The sequence below is a fragment of the Aotus nancymaae genome, unplaced genomic scaffold (assembly GCF_030222135.1).
Source record: "Aotus nancymaae isolate 86718 unplaced genomic scaffold, 86718_ANA_hifiasm-v0.15.2.pri h1tg000092l, whole genome shotgun sequence".
Lineage (NCBI taxonomy): Eukaryota > Metazoa > Chordata > Mammalia > Primates > Aotidae > Aotus > Aotus nancymaae.
Window position 1 is genome coordinate 2,615,743 of NW_026988507.1, and position 20,944 is coordinate 2,636,686.

The window sequence follows — 20,944 nt, forward strand, 5'->3', positions numbered from 1 at the left end:
TTAATATTGATTCACTGCAGGTCCCAGGCACAAGTTGATAATTATCTGTTATATTCTGACACACATTGGATGGCAGTACAAAGGACCCATGAGGCAGGGTTCCCTTCTCAAAGAATTTCAGAGGAAAAGTTAAACGGCAGTGCAGAGGTTAACTGACACCATGTTGGCAGCAACAGATGGTCAGAGATGACTGTGCTGTGTCAAAGGCACACAGGACAAATATGCACAACTGAGTTCATAAGCAGGAGCAATCCTGTGGGCTGGAGAGGGGAGCTCAGGCTTTGTGGAAGGGTGGATTTGCCCTGGGGCCGGAGGATGGGTAGGAGCTGGACAGCTGCGCAGGGAGGGTGGGGGGAGGGTATTCTAGGCTGAGGACCAGCATGGGGTGTGGCTGGCAGAACTAGAAGCACAGCATGGGACTCTGATGAGTGGGCCTAGTTGGGAGGTCTGACGAATATGCTCAGGCCAGGCAGTGAGTGTGATGCTGATGTCAGGCTGCCCACAAACTTAAACAAAGGCCTAGGAACAAATGTGGTATGCACCATACTAACCAATGTGGGGAAAGAAATCACACACGGAGGCACTTCTAAGACACATTCAATAAGATCAGACGTGGGTGACTGTCCTGCGCTTCTATCCTGTGGGCCAGGGCAGCACTCCCAGGAGATCCAGCATCTCCAGGTGCCAAGGTTGCCTTAGAAGGTGAGTTTGGGCCTCCCCTGTGCTGGGTCAGCTGCAGGGTTCTTCCGTACTCAGGTCCTCTGCTGAAATGACTCAGTCTTGGTTTTGCAGGAGGACGAGGATGGTAGAATAGGCTGGCCTGGGCAGGTGTCCCCTTCAGTAGTCCTCTGGGTCAGTCTTTTTTATGGCCTGTTGATCCTGACAGACCCCAGACCACCTGTGGTATCCCAGAGATGAATGAGTCCTACTTCAAACAATGGTTGAGGCTTATCTAGCCTCTGTCCCACCAGAAACCAATCAGTTCCAGGAAGAGTTTTCCAGCCCTGCCCGAACCCTGCCAGTCCAATAACAGCATAGCACCTGGCATGTAGTGAGCACTCCAGATATTTGGCTGATGAAATTCCCACCCTGTAAGTCTCTGACACTTCTCCCAAATCCTTGCCCAAGCAGCCTCAGCCTCTTCCCCACTCCCCAAACCTCCACAGAGGCCACAACTGCACCATCTCTGTTGCTATTCTCATCACTGGGTCACCATCCACCATGCATCTCCCTCTACCCTCTCCCTACCCCAGCTCTCCAGGACCCAGCCTACCTCAATGCCCAACTTGCTGGCTGGTCCTACTGTGGCTTCTTGGGAAGCTTGCAAGGATGGAAAGCCCATGTGAATGCCTAAAGGGAGGGAGAACTTAGAAAGACAAGCAGCAGAGTTCTTGGTCCAGAACAGGCTAGCAGGGAAAGCAGTCTGAAATATATCTTTATGTATCTGTGGGTATATGTGTATATGTGTATGTGTGTGTGTTTGTGTGTGTGTGTGTATGTACACACATATATGGACATCTAAGTTTATGAGGCATCTTTGCATGAATATATATTGATATATTTTCATTTATTGGCTTAATGGATTTTCTTCCATCCTAATATACTTTTGCCTTCATCAGCATGCCTTTGGTTATAAAATCTGGGGTTTGGGAATCTGATCGGCAAAGAGGGAGTATGAGCAGCCCTGGGAGGGCGTATCCCAATTCCCTACCCCTCAACCCTCAGCACCAGAGGCTTTGACGTAGAGGCAGGACAAGCACTGAAGGTCGTTGAGGGAGTTGTGACATCCTATGAGAAGTGGAACTAGGTGGCCGTCGAGGTCCCTTTAATTCCAGTGAATCTAAATCTAGACTGCTTTGTATAGTAACCAGGACATGATTAAGTGGTGGTCGAAAATGTGATGTCGTGGGCCATGGAGCTTCAGTGCTTATGAGAATGAACTCTGGTCAGATGCACCTGGGTTGAGGCACAGCTGCATAAGTTAATAATTGTGTGCTCTGGACACGTCTCCTAACCTTTCTGTGCCTCAGTTTCTTCATCTGTAAAATGAGGATGGCAATAGTACCTATTAAGGTTGTGGTGAGAATCAATGAGATAACACATATTATAACACAGGTGGTAAGAGCTCAGTCAATGTTGCTGGTGGTTGTTAGGCTGTTATTCTTGTTGAGGATGCAGTTTGAAACACCTGGATCCTCAGATGAACCACCTGGCTCTGTGGAGTCAGCCCCCTTAGCTGTCTTCCCCAGCTCCCATCCTTGCTTCTGACCTAAAATTCCACTAATGGGGGGAAGAGCTCGTGCTCTCAAAATGCCATCCCATAGCCAGTTCAGCTGGACACCAAGAGAACCTAGCCAGGCTGCACTCCACTCTGACAGCTTTGGCTCCAGCCAGGGTCCACTCAGCTGGACACTTGGAAGGGACAGACCATTCAATCCCAGACTCTGAGGCATCGCTGCTTCCCAGGCCAGCAAGTGACACCCTCCTTTATCCCCTAAACAACAGGAGTCAGAGATATGTTTATGTGGTGCCATCCAGGGAGGATGAGGATTCTGACGGGCAGTGGCTCTGCAGCCTGCTTTTGGGTTGTGCACATGAAACTTATGCAAATGAAGCAGCCACTTCTGCTCTTACTCCCTCTAACCAGCTTCCTTCTGGGAGAGAAGGGCCAGGCTCACTCTTCAGTTGTGCTTCCGGACCGGATGCAGTAGCTCACGCCTGTAATCCCAGCGCTTTGCGAGGCTGAGGTAGGCGGGTCACCTGAGGTCAGAAGTTTGAGACCAGCCTGGACAACATGGTCTCTATTAAAAATACAAAAATTAGCTGGGCATGGTAACACATGTCTGTACTCCCAGCTACTGGGGAGCTGAGGGACAAGAATTGCTTGGGCTGGGAAGACAGAGGTTGCAGTAAGAGATTGCACTGCTGCACTCCAGCCTGGGCAACAGAGCAAGATTCCATCTCAAAAAAAAAAAAAAAAAAAACGCTGAGAGTGGTGGCCCATGCCTGTAATCCCAGCACTTTGGGAGGCTGAGGCAGGTAGATCAAGAGGTCAGGAGATCAAGACCATCCTGGCCAACATGGTAAAACCCCATCTCTACTAAAAATATAAAAATTAGCTGGGCGTGGTGGTGTGCACCTGTAATCCCAGCTACTTGGGAGGCTAAGACAGGAGAATTACCTGAACCCGGGAGTTGGAGTTTGTAGTGACCTGAGATCGTGCTACTGCACTCCAGCCTGGCAAAGAGTGAGACTCCCTCTCAAAAAAAAAAAAAAAAAAAAAAAAATTGCGCTTTCAATTGCGGCCTGAGCCCCTTGCAAAGATTGCTTGCCCTAGGCTTGTCCTTCTCACTACCCGAGTCCCTATGTTTGGACTAATCTCTATACAGCAACAGGTTGAGGGGGTTCTCTTTAACCCACCAGCAACTGTTCAACCTGGCGCATGGGCAGGAAACCTCAAGATTAAAGTCTGAGAACTTGGAAGGAATTGTCAGATCCAACCCCATCATTTCAGATGAGAAAGCTGAAGACTGGTGAGAGGAAGAAACTTCTCCTGGTAAAGCACACTGGATGAAGCCGTGCTCTACCTCCAGCCTCTAAAAAAAAATCATGGATAGAGTGGCCTCCACTGTTGACGAATTTTGCCTTTTTATATGATAGTCTTCGGTTCTGAGAGGGTTGATAATCCCTATGCAGTGCTCTTTCTGGGAAGGTCATTGTACTTAGCAGATTTTATCTTTATTATCGGGGAAAACTTGACAGTCACGGGGAGTTGCTCCTCTTCTTTTGGACTTGGGAGTAGTCCTGAGGAGAGGGGTGTAAGTGGGGGTGAAGGCAGTGAAACCCTGGGCTCCCAGGGGAGGAAGAGTGGGCCTTCAGTTGCATTTAAGAGGCCTCTTGCCCCTCCCCTGCTTCATAAGGAATCTGAAACATGTAAACCCCAGAGACTGACTCAATAAGAGTTATTTGCATGATATTTTAGGGTGATTTAGCCATGCGCAGCTGCGTGTGTCTGATTTAGCTATGCTGGGCTTGGTAGTAATAAGAATTGCCCAGGTTCTAACCAACATATCCTGTATCTCTCTGTTCAAGGACCCCAGCCCTTGATTGGGCACTTACTGTTTGTCGAACTTGGACCAATCATCTTACTGTGTGCCAGTGTCATGCTAAGCACAGGAATCTGAAGATGAAGCCAACCTGTGGCCCCTTCAAAAGTCAGGTCTGAGGCTTGTAATGAGGTATCTTTTTGGTAGAGATCACCCAAAGATAAGCCCATGGGCGTCCCTGATTTGGACAAAGACCCCCCCAAACTGGACCCATCTTGCTGTACCTGCCTACATGACCTATTTTCTAGCTGCAAACAGCCAGCATTACCTGTTCTCAACATCTGGCATTACCTACCTGCTTCGTCACCTTCCCTCAGGCTTCAAACAGCTATAGGGCCCCACCTCCTATCCATCTAGGGTCCCTCCCTCCCCTTTTTCCTCCTGAAAGGATCTGGAGACACCAGATCCACAAGTCCTGGTGTCTTTAAAAGGATCAGCCCGAGGAATAAGGCTCATTTGAGAGCTGTGACATTTATCTGACTCTAGTCAAAGTTCAACAGCCACACGCCTTTTGGCTTCCAACTGGGCACCATGAGGGCCTGCATCCCCCTGGTACTGGCCGTGCTGTGCGGCCTGGCCTGGGCTGGTAAGTCACTCTCTGGCCGGCATGGGATTGCGCGTGGGGAGGGATCTTACCTAAAGAAGCAGAGAGTTGGGGAACTTGGTAGAGGGCAGGGCCGTGGGACAAGGGAAGATGAGCTCTGTCCTAAACCCGCAGAACACTGCTGGGTTATCCTTGTCTGAGGGTGCAGGCATTGTTCCTGGAATCAGCTGGACCATGTGGAGTGAACTGCAGAGCTGATGGACTGATTTCATGGAAGTGCTTTCTTGACACCTTGGAGGATCAGCCCCAAACATCCTTTAGTCCAACCTGACTTTTGACGTCCCTAAGATTTTGTTGTCTGGGGCCACCATATGGTATGAAGCTAGGGCAGGGGCCCATGGGGTCTGAGTGGCCTGGCTGCCCTTGGTTACTCCTTCCACTGCCTGGTGACAGGTGAGGTTGTCTAGGGTATGACCTTACTTTGGGTAGAGCCTTAGGAGGTGAGCATGCTTAGGAGGAAACCAAAAGGGCCCTTGACCAGGAGGTGGGCCAGGTCCTATCTGGGGTTGTACAAGGGTCAGAGGAATGGATCTCTGTTGTGGGTAGATTTAATTCTGCAGTGTTAGCAGAATTAAAGAATAGAGAAGGGACCTGGCCCACAGTTATGAGAGTTGGAGTGGATGGGACTGGCAGAGGAACAGGACCACGTTCCTGTTTAGTAGCTGTGCAAAATGCTGGTGCTGATGTGTTAATTGGTAGCCAGTGGGCAGGTGGAAAGGAGTGCCAAGGGAAGGGGCTGAGCTGAGGAGTGTGGGGAGAATCCTCTGCCCAGAGGAGAAAGAATCCTTCCACTCACTGGCTCACTCCTGTATGGGACTGTGGAAAGGATTAAATGAGATTATGAGAAGCACCTGGCACAAACAGATCTCAGTGAATTGGAACTTTACTTATAAGACTATAAATATTCTTGGGAGAAACTTCTGCTTGGGGTCATTTCCAAATGGGTTGTGGAAAGGACACCCTTAATGGGATTTCTAAATGCAAAACCCTTGAAAGAGGAAGTTATTCCCAGGCCTCCCAACTAGGGATGAGATGGTGCACCTTATGCAGAAATCAGCTCTGCCCGGGTCCTAGCGGGTGGAGAGGCAGGGGGAGAGCATGAGGGTGGGCCTGAGAGCTACCAGCTTCAGCCCTGTTGGTGGGGAGGACGGTGGAACCTCGGGGCTTAATATGGAGGGGTGGCCAGTGGGCTTGGCATATCCCAGGCTTAGGGAAGGAGAGCAACTCCGGACATTTGGTCCCTGGGGGAACATCCCTGAGGGCAGAGATAGAAGTGGCTTCAGAAATGCAGGTGGAGCTCTTGCTACTGGGTTAGAGGGCAGCAATCTGCATAGGCTGTGGAATCAACCGGGAAGTGAGGTCAAGTGTGTGAGGACTCCTGAGGTGGCAGGGAAGAGGCTCTGCACTCGTTGATACTATCGCAACATCTCAGAACTGAGATGCAAGAATATGAATCACACGGATCATTGCCAGCCTCAGGTCCTCCTTTATGAGCTGGATGCCTGTGGAGAACCTTAATTGTTTTTTTGGTTGTGAATGGAGGCAGGAAGCTAGTCCAAGGGGTGTGCTTCTTGGTTGACTAGGTCTCCATGGAAACAGCATCTAGGGCCTTCTGAGAGGCACAGGTGTAGGATGTCCCAGCCATCAGAGGGGCTGAGTGCCAGCGTAGAGCGACACTGTGTCCACTCAGCCTTGGGACCAAGCTTTCTTGATGGCCAGTATGGATAGGGAGTGGCTGTTCTGGCATATTGAAGTCTTAGAAGGTACAGAGAAATTGAGCATTCCGTGGGGTAATAGAGGGAGAATCTGAGCCTAAGAGAGGAAGGGCCCAAATGAAGAAAGGCAGAGAGTCAGAGAGGTGAAGCAGAGGAACAAGAGGCACAGGTTACTAGAGCAGTGATTCAGGTGCCTGCCTTGGAGAACAAGGCTTACTCAGAGCATTCGTGTCAATGGCACAGTATAGGGGTGCTGGAGTGAGTTGTTAGGGTGACTAGTTACTCATCAGAGTATCCCCAGAACATCACTTATGAAGTGATGAAGTCAGCCAGGAAACAGCAAGGTGCCCATGAGGAAAAGTTCCTCCCACCCCTGCCCTCCACTGTCAAATCCCAAGGTCACCTTGAAGCAGGCCAAGAGCACAGAGACATGTGGGAAAGTGCTGGCATGGGGCTCTTGCTGGAGACAAAGTTCTTGGGCACAGATGAAAAAGCCCACTCAGCTTGGCCGGCGGGGGTGCTCTCCTGCACATTCAGTGGACTGCTCGCTTGCAACCCTTCTCAACTGGTGCCAGCTGCTGGAATGAGGTGAATTATTTTCCTGGACTCTGCTGATTTGGCCCATTAAAAATATTGCCCTGATTTGCCTGAATTCTCTCCCTTTGGATTCTGGGTGTACTGCCAGGCTGACTGAGCAGGCAGCTGATGGGCTGAAAATTTCTCCTTAAGATCTTTGCATTCAGCATCCAAGGGAGCATCATTTAACATTCAAGAGGAGCTCCTGTGGGCTTGAAGGAACAAGTGGCCTTGGGCCTGGTCTCTTTTAGGGACTGGAAATCTGCCTTCCTGGCCACCTGGGAGGATTTACAATGCGAAGTTGTCTGAGGACCTGGGTTAACCTTGACCTGATGCCTCTCTGATGTAAAGAATACGGACCTGTAGTGATCAAGTCAGTCAGGAAACCAGCAACACAGATGTGCTGACAGCCCAGCTCAAGGGATGACCCTGCTGAAACCCTGGGAGAGTTTCAGCTAAATCAAGTGTGTCAGCAGGCCCACCACGCAGGGAAGACTGCTCCAGGCAGTCGGAACACTTGTCACTTGGAAGACGGGCATGAAATATTGCCACCGTTTATTTACCTAACAAGTACTTCTATGGTACTACTATGTGTCACTTGCTGTCCTAAGTGCTTTACACATATTAACTCATTTAATTCTTATAAATATTCTATGAGGTAGACTCCATTATCATCCCGCTTTTACAGATAAGAAAACTGAGGCATCGAAGTTTAAATAACTTGCCCAAGATCACATAGCTAGAAAGCAGTAGAGCCAGAATTCCAGCCTCAAGTAGTTTGGCGCCAGAGTCTAGGTTCTTTTTTTATTTTTGAGATGGAGTCTCACTCTGTCACCCAGGCTAGAGTGCAGTGGCACCGTGTCAGCTCACTGCAACCTCTGTCTCCCATGTTCAAGCAATTCTCCTGCCTCAGCCTCCTGAGTAGCTAGGATTACAGATGCCTACCACCATGCTTGGCTAATTTTTATATTTTTAGTGGAGATGGGATTTCACCATGTTGGCTAGGCTGGTCTCAAACTCCTGACCTCAGGTGATCCGCCCACCTCAGGCACCCAAAGTGCTGGGATTACAGGCGTGAGTTACCTTGCCTGGCCCAGAGTCTAGGCTCTTAACCTCTCTGCTATGCCATCCCTCATTAGACCCAGTATCAGCCTCAATCCCAGAATCCAGTATTAGGGATTGGTAACTAAACCCAACCTCTAATATTTAAGCTCTAACCCACTCCTGGCTTAAATGAAAATACTATTTTGTGTTGAATCGTAACCAGAACAACAGGGATTATTTGTCCTTTTCTCATCCTGACACATTCCTCAACCCCAATGTCATCTTAAGTCTATTCCTATTCCTTACCCAAATATCAATATAAAATTGTTAATTTATCAATAAATTTAACTCAAGCCCAAATCCTAACTGAAGTTCTTAACCTAACTAACCCCAACCCTGGTCTAGATGAGGTTTCAGTTTCCTCCCTGATAGAAATTCTGATGCTGATGGTAACCCTGACTCTGATCTTGAAATTCTTTGTAACCCACAATATGATCGCTAAACCCAGCATTCATGAAGTCCAAACCTCAGGAACCTCAAATCGAACAAACACTCCGTTATCACCCTTAAAGCCCAGAGTGGATAGTGGGTTTCCACAGTTCCTTCAACTTGTCTTACATCCCTTGCGAGAAAAAGCTTGCTTCTGCAAACCATTTGGCTGGAGTGGGGGATGTGGTCTGTGGTTATATAATAGAATTCTATGCCAGAGCCCAATTCTCACCCACACTCGCCTCATTCCCTACCCTGAGCATAAATTAATCTGAATGCACTCCAAAGACTGGAAAGAACTGAAAGATATGACACGGGGAAAGAGGATGCAGAGTGGATGAAGGTGAGAGAAAAGCAAAGAAGCAAAGAACAGGGATGGGATAACAGCCAGGGGGGAGTGAGAGGGCAGGGGGCATCTCTGGGACAGCACCTACGTGACAGGTGAAGGGGGCCTGTGGGCTACACTCAGTTAACAGACCTCTTTCTTTGGCGTGTTTAAAGCCTTGCAAGCTTGGAACATTTCACATAAAGTGAATATTTGTCTTGAAGGAAAACAGGAGGCTCTGGCAACACTGAGCCCATGTCCCAACATGGCAACAATTCGCTGGAGCTGAGCATCAGCTGCAAACTTCAGATGGAGCGTTGCTCTTAAGTTCGTCACAGTCTCCATTTCTTCCTACCGCCTTACCCTGCTTCTTTACTTGTTTATGTTATGGGCCTGACCCAAATAGGCATTTGGGTTTGTGATCCTGGTCTCTTTGATGAGCCTTGAAATATTCGGTGGGTGTTGGGCGGTGGGGAGGAGGCTTATGTTGTACTTGGGAGGCTGTGGATGTACTTCTCTCTTGCAGAGTAATGCCATTCTCTTCCAGGTATACTCCTGCCCTGGTCTGTGAACCCTCCTGCAGGAGGCACTTTAGGGAGGAGAACAGAGTCTCCATAGAGCTGAGTTTCCTACCTTTACTGCCCATAGGAAAAATGGAATCCTGTGCATCTCGATGTAATGAGAAATTTAACCGGGATGCTGCCTGCCAGTGTGACCGCCGGTGTCCCCGGCATGGGGACTGTTGTGAAGACTATAAACACCTGTGTACTGGTGAGCCTCCCTGTGAGATGAAGGCACCTCCAGCCTGCCTGAGGGGCCATTGGCCTGAGTGTCCCGCAGGCCAAAGCAGTGTTCAGGACTCAGAGGGGCTTTAAGGGTCTGGACAGAGAGCACTGAGGGACAGAGGCGGGGTCAGGGATTTGGCCACCACTTGTCTCAGGTTTTCTAGGATGCCCCCAACTTAAAATATAGTAGATGTAATTTACATAGAATATCTGTCTGAACTATCAGTATTAACAATATCTTGAAAGTTTAAGTACCAAATTCTAAAAAAGGATAAAATTATAAAAATTATATTTTAGTATGTCTGACATTACTAATTGTTATTCAACACTTTAAATCACAAAAATGTAAAAATGGTAGCAAACTCTCACAACTTGTGTACCGCTAGGAAGACTGCATGGTGTCACAGTGACTGACACAATTCATAACACTCTTCCTCTAGTGAAGGGACCACATGGCATGACATCTCCATAGCGTCATTTCCAGCTCACCGATGAAAACAGGACATGCACCACCTTCAAAGGCTGTTGCTCCTCCACTACTCCAACTGCACAGTTTTAAATGAATACTTGAAAACAATCTTGTATGAATAATCTACTTGTTTAGGTGCTTCCAAATTTAGATTAGATTCCATTAATCTCTTCCAGAAGATTAATGATCTGCTTTGTGACACAAAGCCTTGCTGTCAAGCCACGCACTCTGACTCCCAGTTTCGAGGACAGGTCACTGAAGTCATGTTAGGTAATGGCCAGCAAGCCCACTGCATAATCGTTGCACAGGTTGTGCATTGTACAAGGGAACCTAGTTAAGCAGCAAGCTGGACCCAAATCCAGTCTGTAACCTTCGTGTCAGATTGTATGCCCTGATGCAGAGTTGTGTCTGCTGAGAGAAAGGAGTGCCTTTTCTGAATTTACCCAAAGGTGGTAGCCAGCCAAGTGCCCACAGAGCTGCTTCCACTCATATGGAAGCTTTTTTCAATTTACACAAAAATGCCATATGTATTAGTCCATTTTCATACTGCTATGAAGAAATACCCGAGACTGGGTAATTTATAAAGAAAAAGTCTAATAGACTCACAGTTCCATACGGCTGCGGAGGCCTCATAAGGATGGTGGAAGGCAAAGGAAGAGCAAAGACACATCTTACATGGTGGCAAAGTGCAGGGGTACTTCCCTTTATAAAACTGTCAGATATCTGCCGGGCACCAGTGGCTCACTTCTGTAATCCCAGCACTTTGGGAGGCCGAGGCGGACTGATCATGAGGTCGGGAGATTGAGACCATTCTGGCCAACATGTCGAAAACCCCATCTCTACTAAAAACACAGAAATATTAGCTGGGCATAGTGGTGCATGCCTGTAATCCCAGTTACGCAGGAGGCTAAGGCAGGAGAATCACTTGAACCAGGGAGTCGGAGGTTGCAGTGAGCCGAGATCGCATCATTGCACTCCAGCCTGATAACAGAGCAAGACTCTGTCTCAGGAAAAAAAAAAAAAGAAAGAAAAAGCTTGGGAAAAACCTGCCCCCATGATTCAATTACCTCCCACTGGGTCCCTCCCATGACAGGCAGAGATTACAGAAGCTACCATTCAAGATGAGATTCAGGAGGGGACATAGCCAACCCATATCACTGTATATATTAGCATATGTATTATATATTAGCACCATATGTATATATAGGCGTGCCCGTGCACACAAACACACATACACACACACACACACACACACACACACTTCCTTGCCCAGGCAGGGAGACCCAGGCCCAGAGCTCAGCCCGAATCAGAGCCTATGCCTTTTCCGCTGCCCTTGTGTCCCCACTTTTTCTTACCATTCAACAAACACAGGAAGGCCTGTTCGCCTTGGCCTATCAGGTTGGCATTCAAGATAAAGGCAATACCCAGCATAACAGACATTTCATCTCCAAGTTTCTGATTTGCAACTCAGAACCCCTTTCCAATAGAAATATATTGGAAATGATGGTTAGGACTCCAGCTCAGCACACAAAATTCTGTTTAGCATAAAATGTGGCTGAATTCAGAAGCCTAAGGATTGCCAGCATTAGAACACAGCCTGATCGTAGTAAGTGATCAAAGATGTTTGGTGACTGAAGAATAACCTGACTGGTTATTTTTCTGGTTCTGATGGTAATAACACGATACTTTCCAGCAAACTCACTAGTAGATTCTGAATCACTTTGTAACAGTATCGTTTGTTGGGTGTGTGTGGGGTGGCGGGAATTATGTGATGAGAGAGGAACTCAGAGTCCCCAGGAACTCTGATTTCTCCCCCGGCCCCCTCCCCACCTTAAATCCACCCTTCTCCGCCCAGAGAGGAGCTAAAGTCATTCGGCTTGCAGGTGAAGGGAATGGGACAGCAATAGGAATGTGCTCTTCTGAACATGCCCTTTTCCTAGACACAGTCTTTGTGGCCATTTCCAAGTGGGGCAAAGAAGGGAAGTTGGAATCTCAAGAAACAGCTCTTTTTCCTTGAGGCCCTGAGAATTTACCCTAGACTCTGATTAGAAGTTATTCTAGGTATAGGAACTTCCTAAATGAGAGCCTTATCATTAGGAAAGCATCAAGACTCTATCCATCTGTCAACTTTTGTTAAAAAAAGTCATCACCAAAATCAGAGTTTTCGATCCAGATGTCACCTGGGGACATTATTTTCCTTTTTTATAAATTTTCTATAATGTGTTTTCCATTGGAAACATCTTCCATTTTCTGTTTTCATCCTTGTTATTTGGTGACTGTCCATTGGACCCCAGCCCCTGTTCAGGATTTGCTTCTAGTGCCCTTGCTTGTCCCTGAGGCTGGGGGAGCTGAGAACCAGAAACCAAGCAGGAGGGGAATTCTCAGGTGGTTGGTGACTTTATTTTTCTATCTACCTGCAGAGGACCACAAAGAGTCAGAGCCATTCCCACAGCCGGAGGAAGAGACAGAAGACGCCCTCGCCAGCAGTGAGCCTGCCTCCCCAAAGGGCCCTCAACATAAAGCAGGAGGGACGTGAGGGTGACAAGGAGAGGCGGCCATGGCCGTGGCACCAGGCCCAGGCCTCAGCCAGATGAGAGGGGCTTGCTGGACTCCGGGAGTCCGGGCAGGAAGAAGTCTAGGTGGCTCAGCCAGCCTGGGGGGGCTATGGGAGAAGGGTAGCTAGAAAGAGAGCCTGAGGCCTGGAGAGGGAAGTGGAAGAGATTTTATTTTTAGATTGGGAATATTAGAAAAACAGTGTGCCAGAAAGTAAAGTTCGGCATCGGAAAGGACTTCCTGACTGTGAAGGGTGTGCACGAAATTAGGCTTGTTTGTTTTCCTTCCCTGGAGATCTTTACTGGGCAGAGTCAGGACAGCCAGGAGGGAGGGATGGCCTGTGGGGTGTTCATAGCAACCTCTAGAGGTTGGTTCGGGACACACCACCCCTCTCTTCTCAGACTTGTACTCGGCACCCACCTCCTGCCAGGGCCGCTGCTACGAAGCCTTTGACAAGCACCACCAATGTCACTGCAATGCCCGCTGCCAAGAGTTCGGAAACTGTTGCAAGGATTTTGAGAGCCTGTGTAGTCACCGCGGTTAGTCTCCTGCTCCCTTAGCTAAGCCTAAGGATTGCCAGCAGAGACAGAAGGACTCGAGAGCAGAGGTTCTCAATGTGTGGTCCCCAGACCAGCATCATCAGCAATGTCTGAGAACTCGTGAGATAAGTCAAACTCTGGGGCTTTGCTCCAGGCCTGTTGAATCAGAAACTCTCAGGGTGGGGCTCACTGCCCTGTTTTACCATGGCCTCCAGGTGATTCTGATGCATGCCGAAGCATGAGACCTCTCCTGGGTGGAAGGGGTGGAAGGACATTTTGTGGGCAATGCCATGTGCTGATTTTACAGGTCCTTCAGGCTCTGTGCCCCTGTCCTTCAACCACTAGGGTGTCCAATTGTGGCTCCCCTCCCTCCATGCTGACTTCCTGAAGGTCCAGGAGGGGATGAACACAGACAATTTCCTGCCCACCTCCCACTTTCTCTCTGGCTCTGAGACCACCCCTCTCCCAATTCCTCCCAGAGGGCTTCTCCTACAGCAGTGATGCCATAAGCAAAGAGGAGATTCAGAGCATCTCTGAGAAGATCTACAGGGCAGACACCAACAAAGCCCAGAAGGAAGATATCGTTCTCAACAGACAAAACCGCATCTCCCCGTCGGAGACCAGAGACCAAGTGGATCACTGCCCAAAGCCGTGAGTTCCTGCAATTCCTCTTCCTGCCCCTGAAATCTCGCCCCCATCCTTGCTTCTTTTGATGCCTCAGCTCTTTTATCCTCAAGTCAGGCAGGATCAAAGTGAGAGAAGAAAAAAAACAGGTCTCCAGAGACAGCCATCTTGAGGGACTGTGGATATCCAGTTGGGAGGGTTTCTGTGATTGGCCAGGCTGAGGATAGAACAGCTTTTCCAAAATATGAGGTGGAAGAAAAGTGACCTGATGTGTGGCCTTCAAGAGTACCTGAAGTCCCCCCTCAGCTCCTGAACCCAGCCCTTGCCTGCTGGCCCCTGGACTGTCTAGAAGTCTCTGGAGGGGTCTCTGCCCCGAGTTTGGGGCTCTCAGTGGTTCCCCTCTGCCTGCCCAGACTCTTCACTTACGTCAATGAGAAGCTGTTCTCCAAGCCCACCTATGCAGCCTTCATCAACCTCCTCAACAACTACCAGCGGGTGACAGGCCATGGGGAGCACTTCAGTGCCCAGCAGCTGGCCGAGCAGGATGCCTTCCTCAGAGAGATCATGAAGACGGCAGTCATGAAGGAGGTCTACAGCTTCCTCCATCACCAAAGTGAGTGAGCATCCCCAACCTCCAGGACGCATGAGTCTGTCTAAGGGAAGCCGGTGGGTGGGGGAGGGGAAGGTTAGGAGGGCAGGTGAGGCGGCGGTGGGGACTCTGTGGAAGTTGATATACATCTGAGAGGAATCAGGGATGAGGCCAGGGGGAAGCCAAGAAAGGTTAGGAACCCAACCAGGAGCTGACACATCCTCTGGCTGGCTGGCCTGGAAATCACCCCACCTTTGACTTCATGTTAGCTGCCTCATGCATGCCCCACCCTCTGCTACAGTCTCAGGGTTCTCTGCCGGGCGTGAGCCTCCCCTCAGATCCCACCCCCACCCAGGGCACATCTCAGCCACCCAGTCAGCACCACATTTCAGATAGGGAGAGTCGCTGATTCTACTTACTCCCTTCTCCTGCACTGAAGTCCAGGAATCGGGTTGGCTGAGTCCACCTTTTGGCTGGAGAAACAGCATCAGAAAATCAACAAAGGTTCAGAGAGGGAAGTCCTACCAGGAATAGTTCTGGTTGGAAAGCCTCCAGATAGAGATAGATTTGAGTCAGACCAAAAAAGATTCTGGCCGCAGGACTTGTGGCATGGGGTTGTGTTTGTTAGTATCCTGCAGATTTCTTTCCAAATTCCAGGCAGCTGGACTTTGTCTCAGGGGTGGCTCTGCCCGGGTCTTCCCTCTTTGCCCCTGAGAGTGGCTTGGCTCTGAGGGGCTGCCTCCTTTAAGAGTTGGTGGCACTGTTTTAGGTAAAGTGACAGTGACACAGGAGTGACTCCATGAAGAAGTTGCAATCCTGTGCTGCCCCCTGGTGTTCTCTTTGTAGTAAATACACAAGAGAATCTTGGAGGTCTAGACTGAGCAAGGGCTTTTCAAATGAGAGAAATGGAGGTCAGACAGGCTAGACTTACCTGAGGCCACAAAGGAGTTGGAAGCAGAGCTGGGGCTGGAACTCAGGGTTCTGATGCCAAGTCCAGGCGGTCTCACTACTCACTCTCTTCTCACCTCTCTCCTTGTCCAAATCCCACTTATCCTTTAAGTTCTATAATAGCTCATATCCCACCACATTTGTGAAAGCTGCACCTGCCCCAGCTAACTCTGGCTTTCGGCACCTCTGCAGAATTTGAAGTGTGGTCCACAACAGCCTTGGGCCAGAGAGACTTGGTTTAAATCTTAGCTCTGTCACTTGCTAGTGACTCGACCCTGGGGAATTTATTTGACCTCTCTGGGGCTTCCCTTTGAAATGGGGTTTTTGAGGATGACTGCTTATAAAGCACCCAGTAGAAAGCCTGGCACTCAGTCAGTATTCAGTAAGGGTAGCTATTCAGTGTGTGAAACCATTCTCTGTCATTTCATGTATATTTAGTCTTGTTTTCCAAATGTGTTTTAAGTCCTTGAAAGGAAGGAATATGTCTGGTATCTCTTTTGTATTCACCATACAAAATTCTAGGCAGTAAACAGGCAATGTTGGATGGTTCCCTCATTGAAATCTCCAGCCCTAAACTTTCTCAAGGGCTTTTTCAACATCTCCACTTGGCTATCTAACTGATATTCACACAGAACTTAAAGTAGAAAGAATTTTTGGTTCCCATCTCTTTCTCCATACCTGCTCCTCCCTGGGTCTTCCCTGTCTCATAAATGACAGCATAACCCATCCAGTTGCTCAGATCAAAAACCTAGGAGTTGGATTTAATTGTGCTCTTTACCTCAAAGTTCCCTACCCCCATCTCCTCCATCAGCAATGTAATGTCCTGGACCTGCTGCTGCTCCCTCCTCCTCTGGAGTTAACACCACCATCTAAGCCCCATCAACTTCTTACGTGGCCAAAGCATGAGCCTCAAAACTGGTCTCTCTGCTTCCACTCACACCACCCCATTGCCTTTTTTACATCCACAGCCAGGGTGATTGTCTATCTACAATTCCGCTGCTTAAAATCCTTCAGTGGCTCTGAAGGATTTTAAAGTTGAGTTGTTAAAGAGATTGGTCTCTGGAGTTAGACTTAGTGGACTCAAGCACTGTCTCTACCTTTGATTAACTACGTGATCTTGTATGAGTTTGATACTCTTTGTCTGTCTCAGTTTCCTCATTTTTAAGTTGGGGATAATTAGTACCAACTTTATGTGAAGATTCAATGTGAGGATTCAGTGTTATATTGAAAGCATTTAAAATGGCACTAGTTACACAGAAAGCAATTAGTAAATCTAAAATATTTTTTGTTTTATTTCTATTTGCCTGAGATCTGACCTTCTTGCCATGGCTTGGAGGATCTGACTCCTGGCTGCTTCTCAAACCTCCTCTCCTATCACTCTGCCATCACTCTCCCCTCCTGCCTCATTGACTTTCTTTCAGTTCTTTGAACAGCAAACTCAAGTCTGCCTGGAGCCTTTGCTCTTGCAGGTCCCTCTACATAGAAGAATCTTCTCCTCAGATCTTTGTGTAGCTGGTTCCTTATCCTTCAGCTCTCTGATCAGTGCTACCTTCTCACAGAGGCCTTTCTGATGTTCCTTTCTAGAAGAAACCCCCTACCCCCTACGCCAGCCCTCCAGTCACTGCGGGATACTCTGCTTCATAGCACTGATCTGAAATCGTATTTCTTATTGTTTACTGTTTATGTTTTGATTCCTCCACTGGAATGTAATATAGATAGAGACTGTGTCTTTGCTATTCCCAGCTGAATCCTTAGTCTTTAGATCTGGACCTGGCATAAAATAGGCATCTCATAGATATGTGTTGAATAAACAACTGAACACATTTGTTGATTGAACCCACATGTCTCTTGGCATGTGGGAGCAGGTAGCCCTATGGGTCTCTGTTTAGCACTACCAGGACCTAGCCCTGCCTCCCCTCTCCAAAGCTCTGTGTTCCTCTCTGCAGACCGCTACGGCTCAGAACAAGAATTCGTCGATGACTTGAAGAACATGTGGTTTGGGCTTTATTCAAGAGGCAAAGAGGAGGGGGACTCGAGTGGCTTTGAACACGTCTTCTCAGGTGGGAGCACTTTTCTTGAAAATAAAGAGTTGGAGGGATGAAGAGGAATGGCTTTGCTCAGGAGCAGGGTAGCCCTGGGTGTGGATTAATCAGCAGTCGAGCCAGCTAGCAGGGAGGGACCCGTGCACTCCCCTGCCCAAATGGCCGGGGTAGGCGGTGGGTCTGAGGAGCCATTCTGAGAAATTTCTAGAGTACCTAACTGAGAAAGAAGACCAGATGCTGATTCCCAAGAGGTTACCTCTAGGACAAGACAAGTGTCTGGGAGCAAGGTTGCCTACCTCTGAATAGTCCTTTGCTTCCAGGACCTGGCCAGCTGCTTCCCAAGAGGGCCATGGTCTATTCTCTCCTGTTCTGCCCATAAACTCCCACTGAACTTGGCTTGCTGCTGGAATAATGGCTGAGAGAGGTCATCAGGCTCACCAGAAGGAAGGATTCTCCCAAGGGCTTCACCCAAAAGGGGGGCCTTCCTGATGTGAGAGATAGGACTGTGAGAGACTATGGGGGCTCAGAGCGAGGGGTCGAGCAGCTAGAAGTCAGAGACTGGAGAAGCGGGAAGCCTTGGCATGGGGTGGAGAAAGGGGACTGGAGGGCAGGGTGGGGAAGGAGCCCTGATTATCCACCTTGGACTCTTTATTATAGGTGAAGTCAAAAAAGGCAAGGTTACTGGCTTCCATAACTGGATCCGCTTCTATCTGCAGGAGAAGGAGGGCCTGGTTGACTATTACAGTCACATCCTCGATGGGCCTGTGAGTACATGGGCTGGAAAAGCCTTGACAGCACCCAGATGTCCTGCTCTCACTCTGCGTTCCAAAGAGTCAGACTTGTATCTCAGCCTGACTCTCACGGGGCAGCCCCAGGGGATTGTGACTATGATGTCCTCACCTACTGGACAACCAGTTTAGCCAGGACACTGGAATTCCCTTCCAAACAGTGAAGGCTCTAGAACTGCAGGGGACAGGAGGCAGAAGGCACCCTGGGGAGGATTCTCAAAGGGAAGAACCAAAGATATGCAATTACCCACTGCCTCAGTTTCCTTAGAATGTGGCTGGAAGTTTCAGCCTGGCTAGTCTGAGCTAAACTTCATACACTTTATAAGACAGAAACCTTTGCTGCCCAGTACCAGGAAATAATTTGGGGCAGTAAACGATCCTTCTCTTCCATGTGTGAGGGCCACAGAGAACAGTGACATCCTTGATACCCAAAGATGGATCCTATGGAGTGACTTTGGCCTTCTTGGTAGATGTACACTGGCAGCTCCAGCCAGAGGGTCCGGGTGGGCTCAGACACCTTAGCAAGGCAGACTGTCTCCTCTATTTAAAGAATCCAGTCTCTCTGGAAGGTTCACACAGGCCCCTAATGGACCCTCAAAAATACTGTCTGACTGTTGCCATTGGGCACCTGTCCTACCCCACTGTGTGGCACTCACCAGACCCCCTTTTCTGCCCTTCCCTCTGCAGTGGGATTCTTACCCCGACGTGCTGGCAATGCAGTTCAATTGGGACGGCTACTATAAAGAAGTGGGCTCCGCTTTCATCGGCAGCAGCCCTGAGTTCGAGTTTGCACTCTACTCCTTATGCTTCATCGCCAGGCCAGGCAAAGTGTAAGGACAGGGCCATCCAGGCCCAAGGAGCAGTCTGGGGCTGCAGGCTGTCGTCACATAGCCCAGTGTCGGGAGACCTGGACTCTGCCACAAAGAGGTTGGGAGGGCTTGGACAAATCTGTGCTTTGGGCCTCACTTCTCTTGCTTGAACAATGAAGTTTTTGGATTAGTTCAGTGGCTGCCAAACTTCATCTTAGTAGCAAAACTATCTCCCTTAATCCCCCCAAACTGAAATCCTCTGTAGGACCTTAACATATGAAATAGAAGTGGAGTTGTCTTGGGGCTCTCAGCCTCTTTGATCCCTGAGGCTACTTAGGGGAACCTAGAGCCCAGAAAGTACCATTAGGAACCACTCGGCCTCATAGTTTCTAACATTTGAACACTTTGAGTTCTCCCACTTCTGAAACCCTAAGCAAACATTTAATTTCTGAGGATTTCACCTCTAGAATCTGAGATTTTGAAATATTGCTCTAGGAAAGATGAGGAACAGCATTCTTTAAGACAAGAAATAAGGCAAATATTTTGAAATGGCTCCCTACACATGGGGACCTGGAGGCAGCTGCTGGAGAAAGCAGTGCCAGCTGTCCTTAAGGCTGCTTAAGCAGGATGGAGCCCTTCTGCTTAGGTTGGGTTTGATCCTTCCAGCCCAGGGAGAGGCACGGTAAAGTGATAAGCCCCTCTGATTTCAGGATCTTTCCCCACAGGTGCCAGCTAAGCCTGGGAGGATATCCCTTGGCCATCCAGACCTACACCTGGGACAATTCCACCTATGGGAATGGCAAGAAGTACATCGCCACAGCCTATATAGTGTCTTCCACCTAATAGAACTTTGAGCCAGAAAGGGGCATGAGGGCTCTTGCAAGCCTAAAGTGCTATCTTCTTTGGAATACAGAGAAGAGGGAGAAGACTGGGAGGGATCCCCACATCTCAAAGCAATGAGAAGCATTCCTAAATCCCAAAGTGCCCGCATGGGAAAGAGAGAAAATGTACAAATTAGAAAAATGTGGAGAAACAGTCAAATCTTTGTCCTCCAGAATTTGGGCAATGTAGACTAAGAAATACAGTCCAGGCAAAGAAGGTTGGGGTCCTCCATAACTCTTTGCCCTGATGTGTGGGGAAACTAGGAACAAGTCCTTCGACCTCACCAGGCCTCATGCTTCCCTTTAATGTAACGGGAAGGGGTCTGCCCACTTTCCTCTTTTTGCAGTTGGTGAGAGGGCAAACCCTGATGATATTTTTACTGTGAAAGTGTTTTCTATTGTTCTTAGGAAGAACAGCTGATAGAAATTCAAGCTATAATGGCTGTTATTATACACAGCTCTGTAAACGACAACTCAGCCCTGTGCTGGGGTCCTCAAAGAAGTAAAATCACAGTAATCGAGCAAGGGTCTTTGTTTTTTTTCCAGAGTCAGATCCTTTCAGAACAGAGTCTGGGAGAATTCCAATGTTGGATGGAGAAGGGTAATATGTTGGTACAGTGAACTGTACCACACCAACTGTGGGTGGTGTGGTCTTCTCTAGGCCTGAGTGTTTTTATGTCCAGCTCAGTATCTGCATCAAGAAGTTTCCCACTTGTGTATGTTTAGTGCAACCACAGACTTGTATTTTGATCCCAAATAGTTTTTTTTTTTTTTGGAAGAGTTATCCTCATAGGAGGAAGATTCAGCATCAGAAGAAGTAACCCGTAGGTTGGTGTCATTGACATAATTATTTTAGGCCAGGTGCGGTGGCTCATGCCTGTAATCCCAGCACTTTGGGAGGCTGAGGTGGGCGAATCACGTGGTCAGGAGTTTGAGACCAAGCTGGCCAACATGGTGAAACCCCGTCTCTACTAAAAATACAGAAATTAGCTGGGCATGGTGGCATGTGCCTGTAATCCCAGCTACTCAGGGGGCTGAGGCAGAAGAATCACTTGAAT

General features: G+C 48.6%; 1 protein-coding gene across 5 annotated transcripts; it reads left to right on the forward strand.

The window, feature by feature from the left end:
* Positions 1–4,033: 4,033 nt before the first annotated feature.
* ENDOU (endonuclease, poly(U) specific) lies at positions 4,034–20,407 on the forward strand. 5 transcript variants are annotated; one of them, XM_012459113.3, is made up of 10 exons: positions 4,034–4,219; positions 9,508–9,630; positions 12,534–12,599; positions 13,068–13,205; positions 13,685–13,856; positions 14,243–14,442; positions 17,313–17,426; positions 18,066–18,172; positions 18,884–19,026; positions 19,731–20,407. In XM_012459113.3, the coding sequence occupies exons 2-10, from the start codon at positions 9,513–9,515 to the stop codon at positions 19,846–19,848; spliced, it is 1,176 nt and encodes a 391-aa protein (XP_012314536.1). In that variant the 5' UTR covers positions 4,034–4,219; positions 9,508–9,512; the 3' UTR covers positions 19,849–20,407. The 5 variants fall into 5 exon arrangements, with proteins under 5 accessions (XP_012314536.1, XP_012314538.1, XP_012314537.1 ...); XM_012459115.2 differs by lacking the exon at positions 4,034–4,219 and adding an exon at positions 4,231–4,692; XM_012459114.2 differs by lacking the exon at positions 4,034–4,219 and adding an exon at positions 4,863–7,013.
* The last annotated feature ends 537 nt before the right edge of the window (positions 20,408–20,944 follow it).

Bases quoted from the DNA above. Each gene is read 5' to 3' on its own strand.
- ENDOU (XM_012459110.2), top strand. From the start codon at position 9,390: ATGCCATTCTCTTCCAGGTATACTCCTGCCCTGGTCTGTGAACCCTCC. The intron at 9,631-12,533 runs GTGAGCCTCCCT...ATCTACCTGCAG, and splicing joins CTATAAACACCTGTGTACTG to AGGACCACAAAGAGTCAGAG. The intron at 17,427-18,065 runs GTGGGAGCACTT...TCTTTATTATAG, and splicing joins CTTTGAACACGTCTTCTCAG to GTGAAGTCAAAAAAGGCAAG.